Source organism: Nomascus leucogenys, chromosome 10 (genome assembly GCF_006542625.1).
Source record: "Nomascus leucogenys isolate Asia chromosome 10, Asia_NLE_v1, whole genome shotgun sequence".
Lineage (NCBI taxonomy): Eukaryota > Metazoa > Chordata > Mammalia > Primates > Hylobatidae > Nomascus > Nomascus leucogenys.
Genome location: NC_044390.1, coordinates 53080087 through 53093661, shown reverse-complemented (window position 1 = coordinate 53093661; position 13575 = coordinate 53080087). Strand labels below are relative to the sequence as shown.

General features: G+C 49.9%; 1 protein-coding gene across 3 annotated transcripts in view; it reads right to left on the bottom strand.

Annotated features, from left to right (window-relative positions):
* Nucleotides 1-13575, bottom strand: part of IL12RB1 (interleukin 12 receptor subunit beta 1) — a 29093-nt gene that overhangs the window by 9849 nt on the left and 5669 nt on the right. For 2 of the 3 annotated variants that reach the window (XM_030821850.1, XM_030821851.1), the window contains exons 4-10: nucleotides 13394-13563; nucleotides 9467-9606; nucleotides 7928-7958; nucleotides 7382-7501; nucleotides 4962-5044; nucleotides 3549-3786; nucleotides 962-1129 (exon numbers count right to left, since the gene is read on the bottom strand). In XM_030821850.1, coding sequence (XP_030677710.1) covers nucleotides 962-1129; nucleotides 3549-3786; nucleotides 4962-5044; nucleotides 7382-7501; nucleotides 7928-7958; nucleotides 9467-9606; nucleotides 13394-13563 — 950 coding nt within the window. Of the gene's footprint in view, nucleotides 1-961; nucleotides 1130-2623; nucleotides 2776-3548; nucleotides 3787-4961; nucleotides 5045-7381; nucleotides 7502-7927; nucleotides 7959-9466; nucleotides 9607-13393; nucleotides 13564-13575 lie in introns of those variants that run through there. The other variant, XM_030821852.1, reaches the window with a different exon arrangement.

The following is a 13575-nucleotide window of genomic DNA, read 5'->3' as shown; positions in this document are numbered from 1 at the left end:
CCGTTGCACTGGCTGTGCCATCTGCCAGGAACCCCCCAGAAAACTCCTACACATGCTTCAAAGCCCTTCCACCAATATCCCCTCCTCCAGGATCTCTTCCCTATGCAATGCCCCCAACCCCATCCCCATCCTCCTCTAACCTAGCCCTTACTCCATGGAACCAGGGCTTCTTTTTTTTTTTTTAGATGGAGTCTCACTCTGTCACCCAGGCTGGAGTGCAATAGCACAATCTTGACTCACTGCAATCTCCGCCTCCTGGGTCCAAGTGATTCTCCTGCCTCAGCCTCCTGAGTAGCTGGGATTTACAGGTGCGCACCACCATGCCTAGCTAATTTTTATATTTTTAGTAGAGACAGAGTTTCTCCATGTTGGCCAGGCTGGTCTCGAACTCCTGACCTCAGTTGATCCACCTGCCTCAGCCTCTCAAAGCGCTGGGATTACAGGTGTGAGCCACCTTGCCCGGACAATGGGGTCGGGGTTCTGTGTCCAGTTCTGTCTCCTCAGGCTGTGTATTCCTCAAGGAACAGGCTGAGGTTGAGGCTTTCTAGGGCTCTGGCAAGGCCCAGAGCAGGAAGTGGGAGAGTGAGAGGCCACCTGAGCCTCACAGCCCCCCTTTCCCTAAAGACTCCTCATTAATTTGCCACCAGCATCTCGCAAACTGCCACCTTCCCTGGCGCGGTTGAATATTTAACAAACACCTTAGGATGTGAGATTCATTACCTGTAGGTGTACGATCTGCCTGGAACTGAGCTCAGGATGCCAGCAAGAGGTTCCAGACCCATATGGGTGAGAGGCTCCGAACCTCACCCTGTCCCTACCTCTGAATGACATTGAGTAAAGCAGCAACACCTCTCTGGGCCTTAGACACCCGCTATGTGTCTTCCCTGCAGGTTTGAACCCACCAGGACCTAAAAGGGAGGGCACAGAGGAGGGGTAGAGGCAGGCCATTCCAGGCCATTACCCATTCCAGCCAGATCCGGGTCTTGCGGTGCAGTCAGGTTGCAGGTGGCAAGGCCCCTGTCCTGGCCCACAGGCTGCCATTCAATGCAATATGTCGTGCTCTGAGCCCGGGCTGGCCAATACATGGTGGTCCCGTTGGTTCCGACGCTGATATTCAGAGCCACTGGTTCTGGAAGGAGAGGGGAGAGACTCATTGAGACAGTTGCCGTCTCTCTCCCCAGCCCCCTTCTCTGGCTCCTGCAGCCTCTCTTCCACCCTCTTGTCTATACCCCTGACCCTACAGGGCCAGGGGTGTCTGTGTTTGGCTGTTTCCCTGCACTGGAGGCTGCCTGGGGGCCAGGCACAAAGTGGGTAGCAGATGGCGTTTGTTTTTTTGTTTTTTCTTTGGATATGGTTTCTTGCTCTGTCGCCCAGGCTGGAGTGCAGTGGCATGATTTTGGCTCCCTGCAACCTCAGCCTCCCGGGTTCAAATGATTCTCCTGCCTCAGCCTCCTGAGTAGCTGGGACTACAGGCGCCTGCCACCATGCCTGGCTAATTTATTATTATTATTTTTTGGTGGAAATGGGGTTTCACCGTGTTGCCCAGGCTGGTCTCGAACTCCTGACCTCCAGTGATCCACCTGCCTTGGCCTCCCCAAGTGCTGAGATTACAGGCGTAATCTGCCGCATCCAGTCAGCAGATGGTGTTTGAATGAGCTGAGTCCTCCTCCAGCCTAACGGCTGTCTACTTGCCAGGATATTCACCATGAGGGCTTCCTGTACTGCCATTACACCCACTTCCAGCCTTGTAGGCGTCTCCGGCTGTGGCAGATACCTGGCTGCCCACCACTTGCCTCGCCTAGGCGGAGAGTGTGATGAAAGACCAGGCCTCCCCGGCCTGACCGGCCCCACTGGTGGTCTCATGCCAAACTCAGAAGCACGAGCACACACCCACTCAGTCCCTGGGCAAATCTCTCCCACTCCCTCCTGCCAGGGCGTCTGCATGAATGTCAGAGAGACGGATACTGCTTGCAATTCTGGCGATAGCAACTGCAGTTTATTGAGTACCAACTGCATGTGCCAAGCCAATGCTGAGAGCTTTACAGGCACCATTTCACTATGATAAGGGACCAGGCTGGGTGCAGTGGCTCATGCCTGTAATCCTAGCACTTTGGGAAGTGGAGATGGGTGGATCGCTTGAGCCCAGGAGTTCGAGACCAGCCTGGGCAACATAGGGAGACCCCTGTCTCTACAAAAAATAAAAATAAAAAATTAACCAGGTGTGGTGGTGCATGTCTGTAGTCCCAGCTACTCCAGAGGCTGAGGTGGAAGGGATCACTTGAGTTGGAGTTCAAGGCTGCAGTGAGCCATGATTGCACTCCAGTCTGCCAACAGACTGAGAACCTAGCTCAAAAATAATAAAAATAGTAGGTCGGCCACAGTGGCTCACACCTGTAATCCCAGCACTTTGAGAGGCTGAGGTGAGTGGATCACCTGAGGGCAGGAGTTTGAGACCAGCCTGGGCAACATGGTGAAACTTCATCTCTACTAAAAATACAAAAATTAGGCTGGGCGTGGTGGCTCACGCCTATAGTCCCAACACTCTGGGAGGCCAAGGCAAGTGGATCACTTGAGGTCTGGAGTTCGAGACCAGCCTGGCCAACATGGTGAAACCCCATCTCTACTAAAAATACAAAATTAGCCGGGTGTGGTGGCAGATGCCTGTAATCCCAGCTACTCGGGAGGCTGATGCAGGAGAATCTCTTGAATCTGGGAGGCGGAGGTTGCAGTGAGCTGAGATCATGCCATCCATCACAAGAAAAAAAGAAATTAGATCTTAAATAAAGACAGGGTCAACTCTAGCCTTTTTTCTTTCTTTCTTTCTTTTTTCTTTTTTGAAACAGAGTGTAGCTCTATCACCCAGGGTGGAGTGCAGTGGCTCAACTAGTTTTTGTTGTTGTTGTTGTTGTTGAATATTGCATAATAGCCAGGTATGATGGCACATGCCTATATTCCCAGCTATTCGGGAGGCTGAGGGAGAAAGATTGATTGAGCCCAGAAGTTCAAGTCCAGCCTGGGCAACATAGCAAAACTCTGTCTCTTAAACAAACAAACAAACAAACAAACGAACAAACCAACAACAACAAAAAACTGCATTATGGATCTTGATTATTGAATTTTTTTTTTGACATAGTCTCGCTCTTTGTTGCCCAGGCTGGAGTGCAATGGCACAATTTCAGCTCACTGGAACCTCTGGCTCCTGGGTTCAAGCGATTCTCCTGCCTCAGCCTCCCAAGCGGCTGGGACTACAGCCACCACGCTCAGCTAATTTTTGTATTTTTAGTAGAGACTGGGTTTCACCACATTGGCCAGACTGGTCTCAAACTGCTGACCTCAGGTGATTCACCTGCCTTGGCCTCCCAAAGTGCTGGGATTACAGGTGTGAGCCACTGTGCCTGGCTGATTACTGAATTTTTGATACACCCCTAAATTAGGCACTCCTTTCAAATTTTCTGCCTCACTCCTCTCATCCTGGTCTAGCTGAGGCTCAGAGTAGGTGCTCAGCTCTGAGGGGCCCTCATACTGCCCTCCCCACCCAGAGGAGGCACCTGTGTGGGTGTCGGCAGGAATGTGCCACGTCTGGTTCAGGCCAGGACCAAATTGGTTCGAGGAGATGACAGCCACGTTGTAGGCAGCACCCGAGAGATAGGGCATCTTCCCTAGGTGCAGGGTCCTGGTGGCCTTGGCCTTACACGGGCAGGACAGCATGTGGAGCTGCAGTCGGTAGGTGACCTCTGTGCCAGGCGCCAGCCCTTGACAGCCTTCTGGAAGCTCCAGCTGGGTTGGCTGTCAGGAGTACGAAAATCAGCTTGTGGGGACCTGATCACACTCATCATCCCATAGGCAGACAGCAGGGCACAGCCTCTGAAGACAGACTTGGACAAAGGCCACAGCCAATAACATGCATCAAAAATTAAAAAAATAATAAACCTCAATGCTGGCAAAGCTGCTGTGAGACAGGCATTCACCTCCAGCACACATCTAGCTTGGGGGAGGTGGGAAATTGACAAAACCCACTGACATTCAGGAAAACAAAAATGTTTCCATCTTTTAACCCAGTTACCTCAAGCAGAAAATTTTTCCTTAGGAAAGGAATTTGAGAGGCTGGGCACAGTGGCTCACGCCTGTAATCCCAGCACTTTGGGAGGCCGAGATGGGTGGATCATGAGGTCAGGAGATTGAGACCATCCTGGCTAACATGGTGAAACCCCGTCTCTACTAAAAATACAAAAAATTAGCCCAGCGTGGTGGTGGGCGTCTGTAGTCCCAGCTACTCGGGAGGCTGAGGCAGGAGAATGGCGTGAACCCGGGAGGCAGAGCTTGTAGTGAGCCGAGATGGCACCACTGCACTCCAACCTGGGCAACAGAACAAGACTCCATCTCAAAAAAAAAAAAAAAAAAAGAAAAGAAAAGAAAAGAAAAGGAATTTGAGTTAGAGGAACATAGGAAGTAAAGGATTTTTGCTACAGCCTTATAGTAACAGCCCATTAGGGACCTGACTAAGATGACTATGGTAAATTCAATGAGTGGAGTATTTGTCAGTTTTGTCTCAACAGAGATACTCCCTCTATGCCTCAGTTTCCCTCTCTGTAAAATGGGGCTAATCAGACTGCACTTAATGGGTTGCTTTGGGACTTAAAGCAATAATCTGCTACCCAGGCAAATGCAGTCACCATTATCACCTTCCTGGCCTTCTGGCTTCTGTGCAATTCCCCCACACTCTGTTTCTCACACAGGAGCCAGGGAGAGCCTGTGAACATCTGAGTCCAATCATGTGCCTCCCCTGCTCACACACACTCCATGGTTCCCTATTACCTTCGGAGTTAAACCCACAATTTGCCCACTTCCTGCCACCTCTACATCTCGTTTCCCTCCATGTACCACTTGCTCATCCCCCTCCAGCTTTTTGCCTCCTGCTCCCCATCCCAGGCCACCCCACAGCCCTGTGACAGCCTCGTTACCTGCTCTTTCAGGGTCAGCCGCCTCCTCCCATCCCGGCCCAGCTGTTCCACTGAGAATCTCACCTGAGGCTGTGGGGGGTTTTCTGCAATCAGAACCAAACCAACCAGATGAATTGGAAGGAGGGAAAGACTGATGGATCTTTTCTTTGTAAATGATGGATTCTCCATATTTACAAAGTGAAAATCCCTTGCTGCCCCAAATTGCAGAAAAGAGAAAAAACTGGAGGAAGAAAAATTAACACAATTTGCATCCCCAGGGATAACTGCCACCTGTAATCTCATGTTGCCTAAGGTTTTTTGTTTGTTTGTTTTTTGAGACGAAGTCTAACTCTATTGCCCAGGCTGGAGTGCATTGGTGCAATCTTGGCTCACCGCAACCTCTGCCTTCTGGGTTCAAGTGATTCTCCTGCCTCAGCCTCCCAAGTAGCTGGGATTACAGGCATGTACCACCACGCCCGGCTAATTTTTGTATTTTTAGTAGAGATGGGGTTTCACCATGTTGGTCAGGCTGTTTTCGAACTTCTGACCTTGTGATCCACTTGCCTCGGCCTCCCAAACTGCTGGAATTATAGGCGTGACCCACCATGCCCAGCCTCTAGGTTTCTTTTTGAATGCAAATGTATTTCTCTGCATGGTTTTGTTGTTGCTGCTGTTGTTTTATAGACTAGAGACAGGGTCTCGTTTTGATTCCCAGGCTTGTCTCAACCTCCTGGCCTCAAACAATCCTCTGGCCTTGGCCTCCCAAAGTGCTGGGATTACAGGCATAAGCCACAGCGCCAGGCCTTTCTGCATGGTTTGAAACCGTCTCACTCATTTCCCTGTTGCCCAGGCTCGGGGCAGCAGCCATTTAGTACACCCTGCCACCTACAGGTGACGTTGTCCTTGAAACACCGTGAGGTTCAGCCTAATGATTCTCACTTGATAAAGCCCTGCAGTGGGCTGAGCGCAGTGGCTCATGCCTGGAATTGCAGCACTTTGGGAGACCGTGGTGGGAGGATCACTTGAGGCCAGGAGTTCGAGACCAGCCGGGCAAACATGGCGAAACCCCATCTCTACTAAAAATACAAAATTAGGGCGGGGGTCAAGCTGTACGCACTTGGGGGGGGGGCGGTCGGGTCGAGATGGACCATCCTGTAAAGGGTGAACCCGTCTCTAAAAACAAAAATTAGCCGGGGTGGGGGCGGTGCCAGCTCGGGGGCTGAGGCAGGAGGGGGGGGGGGCGCGGAGCCGAGATCGCGCCACCACTCCAGCTGGGAAAAAAAAAAAAAAAAAAAAAAAATACAAAATTAGCTGGTGTGGTGGTGCATGCCTGTAAATCCCAGCTACTCAGGAGGCTGAGGCAGGAGAATCGCTTGAACCCGTGAGGCAGAGGTTGCAGTAAGCCAAGATCACACCACTGCACTCCAGCCGGGGTGACAGAGCGAGACTCCATCTCAAAAAAAAAAAACAAAAACAAAAAACAACAAACAAACAAAAAAACAGCAGCAAAAAACCCTAAAGTGGATGCAGCAAGACCAGATACCACATTGTCAGGGTTTGAGCACCCATTTCTCCCTCTGCCTTATTTCTAACACTTACCACCTTGTTTCTAATACCTGCTGCCTTATTTCTTTTCCCATCTTATTATTACTTTTTTTTTTTTTTTTACTCTTTGAGACAGAGTCTGGCCCTGTCGCCCAGGCTGGAGTGCAGTGGTGTGATCTTGGATCCCTGCAACCTCCACCTCCTGGGTTCAAGCGATTCTCCTGCCTCAGCCTCTCAAGTAGCTGGGATTCCAGGCTCCCGCCACCACACCAGCTAATTTTTATATTTTTAGTAGAGAAGGGGTTTCACCATGTTGGCCAGGCTGGTCTTGAACTCCTGACCTCAAGTGATCTGCCCGCCTCAGCCTCCCAAAGTGCTGGGATTACAGGCGTGACCACCATGGCCGGCCCCATTTTATTTTATTTTTTAGAGATGGGGTCTCACTATGTTGCCCGGGCTGGTCTCAAATCACTGGCCTCAAGTGATCCTCCCACCTCAGCCTTCTGAGCAGCTGGAACTACAGGGGTGCACCGCCACTTCCGGCTGCTGCCTTATTTCTTTTTTTTTTTTTTTTTTTTTTTTTTTTTTTTTTTGAGACGGAGTCTCGCTCTGTCGCCCAGGCTGGCGTGCAGTGGCGCAATCTCGGCTCACTGCAAGCTCCGCCTCCCGGGTTCACGCCATTCTCCTGCCTCAGCCTCTCCGAGTAGCTGGGACTACAGGCGCCCGCCACCACGCCCGGCTAATTTTTTGTATTTTTAGTAGAGACGGGGTTTCACCGTGGTCTCGATCTCCTGACCTCGTGATCCGCCCTCCTCGGCCTCCCAAAGTGCTGGGATTACAAGCGTGAGCCTTATTTCTAATGCTTGCCCCTGTTCCTGTGCCCGGAGTGATCTTACCAGGGGGAACACACACGGAGCTGCTCCACTTGCTCCAGGAACTTCCTTGGCTATCCAGCCGCCGTCGTCGGAGCTGGAATTCCTGGGCCACATTCATCTCCAGGGGGCAGAGGCAGGACTCTGGGGAGAGGCAGGTCCAACATCAGGCCGTAAGAATTGTCCAGGACTTGGCCCCAGTCACTTAGCCATCATGCACTTATTGAGCCCCAACAGTGTACAGAGCCACGTGCTGGGTCCTGGGGGCTCAGCAGAAGCAGGCCAGGCCCTGTCCTCTTAGGGCCTCCAGGATCACCCACGTCCATTCCTGCCCTCAGTTCAAGTCCTGGCCGCAGCCATCCCTTGGGTCGTGGCCTTGGCCAAAGGCTTCTCACCCCCTCCGAGTCTTGATTTGTTTCCCCACCTGCAATTTGGAAATAATCCAATACTGAACTATGGGGCAGGGTAAGAGGCATACAAAAAATTCAGCATTGGACCTGGCATACAGTAGGCGCTCAATTAATGCCAATTTGCTGCAGCTGTTGTTGTCATTACTATTATTATACTCACCAGTATCATCATCCTGAGGTCCGCAGTCGCCCTAGAATAAGAACATATTCATATATTGTTTTGCACTTTGGTGCTGAAAAATATTTGCTGTTTTACAATTATTTATTTATTTACTTATTTATCTGAGACACGGTCTCACTCTGTCATCTAGGCTGGAGTGCAGTGGTGCAATCACGGCTTATTGAAGCCTCAACCTTCCAGGGCTCAGGTGATCCTCCCGCCTCAGCCTCCTGAGTAGTTGGGACTACAGGCATGCACCATCACACCCAGCTAATTTTTGCATTTTTGGTAGAGACGGGATTTCACCATGTTGCCCAGGCTGGTCTCAAACTCCTGGCCTCAAGCAATCCCACCCCAACTCGGCCTCCCAAAGCGCTGGGATTACAGGCGTGAGCCACCGCACCTCGCTAAATTTTTTTAAATTAAAGACCATACTTTCAGGGATTATTTCTATAGTTAATTACTAGAGAACCTTCTCTAGGTTCAAACCTTCTTTAGGAACATATAAAGCAGTAAAAAATTATTATAACTAAATTTTAAAAATTAATAATTTTTTTTTTTTTTTTTTTTTTTTTTGTGACAGAGTCTCGCTCTGTCGCCCAGGCTGGAGTTCAGTGGCGCAATCTCGGCTCACTGCAAGCTCTGCCTCCCGGGTTCACGCCATTCTCCTGCCTCAGCCTCTCCGAGTAGCTGGGACTACAGGCGCCCGCCACCACTCCCGGCTAATTTTTTTATATTTTTAGTAGAGACGGGGTTTCACCGTGGTCTCGATCTCCTGACCTCGTGATTCACCCGCCTCGGCCTCCCAAAGTGCTGGGATTACAAGCGTGAGCCACCGCGCCCGGCCAAATTAATAATTATTTTATTAAACACAATGTGGGATCCTGGATTGAATCTAGGAACAGAAAAAAGACATTCCTGGAAAAACTGGTGACATTCAAATAATGCCTGGAGTTTATGTAAGACATTAACATTAGAGGAGTTTGGGTAAAGGGTATATAGGCGTTCTCTGCACCAGTTTATATAGTAACTTTTCTGAAAATCAAAGATTATTCCAAAAGAAAAAATTTATTTTAAAAAATTTTAGTGGGAGCCAGGCGTGGTGGCTCATGCCTGTAATCCCAGCACTTTGGAAGGACAAGGTGGGCGGATCACCTGAGGAGTTTGAGACCAGTCTGGCCCACATGGCGAAACCCTGTCTCTACTAAAAATACAAAAATTAGCCGTGCGTGGTGGCGGGCGCATGCCTGTAATCCCAGCTACTCGGGAGGCTGACGCAGGACAATCGCTTGAACCCGGGAGGCAGAGGTTGCAGTGAGCTCAGATCGTGCCACTGCACTCCAGCCTGGGTGACGGAGCAAGGCTCCGTCTCAAAAAAAAAAAAAAAAGAAAAGAAAAAGAAAAAGAAGAAAACCATCTCGGGGGTTAGAGTGGGGGCTGGTTGGGAGTGGGGACAGATGCAGAGATGGTGAGACTGATTTGGGGGTGAAGGTGCCCTGGAGAGACCTGTGTCCCCCCGGACTTGGGAAACAAACTCACCAACTTCCATGGGCTGCTGGGTGTCCGGTGCCGGAACTGCACCTCAGCACCAACCTGGTTATCCGGGGTCTCCCACTCCATACGCAGCTGCCCAGCCAACTTGGACACCTTGATGTCTCCCAGAGGAGGCTCATATTTAACTGGAAGCAGAGGTAGGGATTGGCGAGGGACAGCCCACACGTGTGTGAGTTAATGGGCCCTGAAAATCCGCCCTGTCCAGGGTAAGCAACTGAATCCCCAAATATGAATTAGGGGACACCTTGCAGGTCCCAGCTAAGCCTGGTACACTATGATCAAAAAGTCAAGATTTATACACAAGCCACATAAGGTGGCTCACCCTGTAATTCCAGTATTTTGGGAGGCCAAGGCAGGAAGATCACTTAAGCCCAGGAGTTCGAGACCAGCCTGGGCAACATAGTGAGACCCCCATCATCTTTACATAAAAATTAGCCAGGCATGGTAGTTCATGACTGTGGTTCCAGCTACTTAGGAGAGTGAGATGGGAGGATTACTTGAGCCTAGGAGGTTGAGGCTGAAGTGAGCCCTGAACACACCACTGCACTCGAGTCTAGCAGACAGAGGGAGACCTTGTCTCTAAAAAACAACAAATATGGCCAGGCACAGTGGCTCATAGCTGTAATCCTAGCACTTTGGGAAGCCGAGGTGGGTGGATCATCTGAGGTCAGGAGTTTAAGACCAACCTGACCAACACGGTGAAACACCGTCTCTACTAAATACAAAAATTAGCCAGGCATGGTGGTGGGCGCCTGTAATCCCAGCTACTCCAGAGGCTGACACAGGAGAATTGCTTGGACCCAGGAGGCGGAGGTTGTAGTTAGACGAGATCCCCCCACTGCACTCCGGCCTGGGTGACAGAGCAAGACTCTGTCTCAAAACAAATTAAAATTAAATTAAAATTTAAAAATAAATAAATAGGCCGGGCGCGGTGGCTCACGCTTGTAATTCCAGCACTTTGGGAGGCCGAGGCGGGCGGATCACGAGGTCAGGAGATCGAGACCACGGTGAAACCCCGTCTCTACTAAAAAATACAAAAAATTAGCAGGGCGTGGTGGCGGGCGCCTGTAGTCCCAGCTACTCAGAGAGGCTGAGGCAGGAGAATGGCGTGAACCCGGGAGGCGAAGCTTGCAGTGAGCCGAGATTGCGCCACTGCACTCCAGCCTGGGTGACAGAGCGAGACTCCGTCTCAAAAAAAAAATAAAAAAATAAAAAAAATAAAATAAATAAATAAATAATTTTTAATAAAGATTTATACACAGGATCCTGTTAGTGAAGATATCTTTAAAATATTAACACCCATTGCTGGCAAGGCTGTGAAGAGACAGGCACTTTTGTAAATTGCTTGCCAGAGGGTAATAGATTCTGGCAAGCAATTTACAAAAGTGCCTGTCTCTTGCGGGTGATCCTCCCGCCTCGGCCTCCCAAAATGCTGGGATTATAGGCATGAGCCACTGTGTCCAGCCAATTCTTTGTTTGTTTGTTTGTATGTTTAGAACTATCAGTGAAATCATACTTAGTTTTTAGATCCATTTCAAGGAACCTGACCTAAGGAGAGACATAAATTAGCATAAATTGGTCTTGCTGCACCGCGATCATACCCTGCCTGATTCTTTTGTATATTGTATAAATTTAAGAGGTATGATGGTTTGATATACATATCCATAGTGAAATGATTACTACAGTAAGGAATTTAACATATCCATAGCCAGGCACAGGGGCCCACGCCTGTACTCCAAGCACTTTGGGAGGCCAAGGCAGGAGGATCATTTGAGCCCAGGAGTTCAAGACCACCCTGGCCAACATAGCAAGACCCCATCTCTTAAAAATATATATACATATCCATCACCTTCTATAATTACTTTTTTGGTGTGTGGTGAGAACACTTAAAATTTTTTCTTTTTTTTTTTTTTTTTTTTTTTTTTGAGAGGGAGTCTTGCTCTGTCACCCAGGCTGGAGTGCAGTGGCGTGATCTTGGTTCACTGTAACCTCCATACCCCAGGTTCAAGCGATTCTCTTGCCTCAGCCTCCCGAGTAGCTGGAATTACAGGCGCCCGCCACACACTCAGCTAATTTTTGTATTTTTAGTAGAGATGGGGTTTCACCATGTTGGTCAGGCTGGTCTCGAACTCCTGACCTCAAGTGATCCTCCCACCTCGGCCTCTCGAAGTGCTAGGATTACAGGCGTGAACCACGGCACCCAGCCCTAAAATCTATTCTTTTAGCAAATTTTCAATATACATTATTTTTAATTATAGTTCTCTACTGTACATTGGAACTCTAGACTTATTTGTGCCACGTAACTACAAATTGTATTCCTTTGACCTACATCTGCCCCATTTCCTCCTTCTCTCCATCCCCGGTAACCACCGTTCTACTTTCGGTGCCTAGATATTCGACTTTTTTTTTTTTTTTTTTTTTTTTTTTTTTTGAGACGGAGTCTCGCTGTCGCCCAGGCTGGAGTGCAGTGGTGTGATCTCGGCTCACTGCAGGCTCCGCCCCCCGGGGTTCACGATATTCTTCTGCCTCAGCCTCCTGAGTAGCTGGGACTACAGGCGCCCGCCACCTCGCCCGGCTAATTTTTTGTATTTTTAGTAGAGTCGGGGTTTCACCGTGTTAGCCAGGATGGTCTCGATCTCCTGACCTCGTGATCCGCCCGCCTCGGCCTCCCAAAGTGCTGGGATTACAGGCGTGAGCCACCGCGCCCGGCTTTTTTTTAAGATTATACATGTAAGTGGGCTGGGCGCGGTGGCTCATGAGGTCAGGAGATCAAGACCATGGTGAAACCCCATCTCTACTAAAAATACAAAAACTTAGCCGGGCGTGGTGGCGGGTGCCTGTAGTCCCAGCTACTCGGGAGGCTGAGGCAGGAGAATGGTGTGAACCCAGGAGGCGGAGCTTGCAGTGAGCCGAGATCGCGCCACTGCACTCTAGCCTGGGCGACAGAGCGAGACTCTGTCTCAAAAAAAAAAAAAAAAAAAAAAGAAAAGAAAAATAGAAAAAAAGATTATACGTGTAAGTGAGATCATGCAATATTTTTGTTTCTGTGCCTGGCTTACTTCACCCAACGTAATGTCCTCCAGCTTTGTCCATGTTGTGGCAAATGACGTGATTTCCTTCATTCTTTTCTTTCTTTCTTTCTTTCTTTTTTGAGACAGTGTCTTGCTCTGTCACCCAGGCTGGAGTGCAGTGACTCGATCTTAGCTCACTGCAACCTCTGCCTCCCGGATTCAAGCCATTCTCCCACCTCAGCCTCCCGGGTAGCTGGGATTGCAGGCACGCACCACCACACCAGGCAAATTTTTTGGCTTTTTTTGTGTGTGTTGCTGTTGTTTTCTAGACGGAGTCCTGCTCTGTCGCCAGGCTGGAGTGCAGTGGCTCAATCTCAGCTCACTGCAACCTCCACCTCCCGGGTTCAAGCGATTCTCCTGCCTCAGCTTCCCCAGTAGCTGGGATTACAGGCACGCGTGGCCACTCCTGGCTAATTTTTGTATTTTTAATAGAAATGGAGTTTCACCATGTTGACCAGGATGGTCTCGATCTCTTGACCTCATGATCCGCCCACCCCAGCCTCCCAAAGTGCTGGGATTACAGGCGTGAGCCACTGCACCTGGCAAAATACATGATGTTGAGTCATGAGAACAGATATTAAGAACCTAACCAGGTCTTGGCAGCATTATGGCTAGCAGAGAGAAACCAGAAGCAATCTAAGTGCCCAGGAATAGGGGATTGGTAAGGGGACCATGAAAGGCTGCTTTGTCACAATAGTGTTTGTGTGACACTACGTGAAGTGACAATGGCTAGTAGTATCAAGTCCCTTGCCAGGGGCCAGGAATCCCCTCCAGCTCCAGCCTTGCAGCCTGATGGCCTCTCTGGGTAAAAAAGGGACAGGGGGGAGAACAAGGTGCTAACCTGAGTTGTAGAGCTGCAGGGTCACCTCAGGAGACTTCTCTGTCTGGTTCCTGGCCCAGGATTCCACCCAGAGTGTGACCGTGTACAGCACGGACACCCCAGCCTGGTCGGAGAACTGCAGCCTGGTGGCTGAGCCGGTGGCGAAGTAGCAGCAGCGCCCAGAGCTAAGGCTGCAGCAGGAA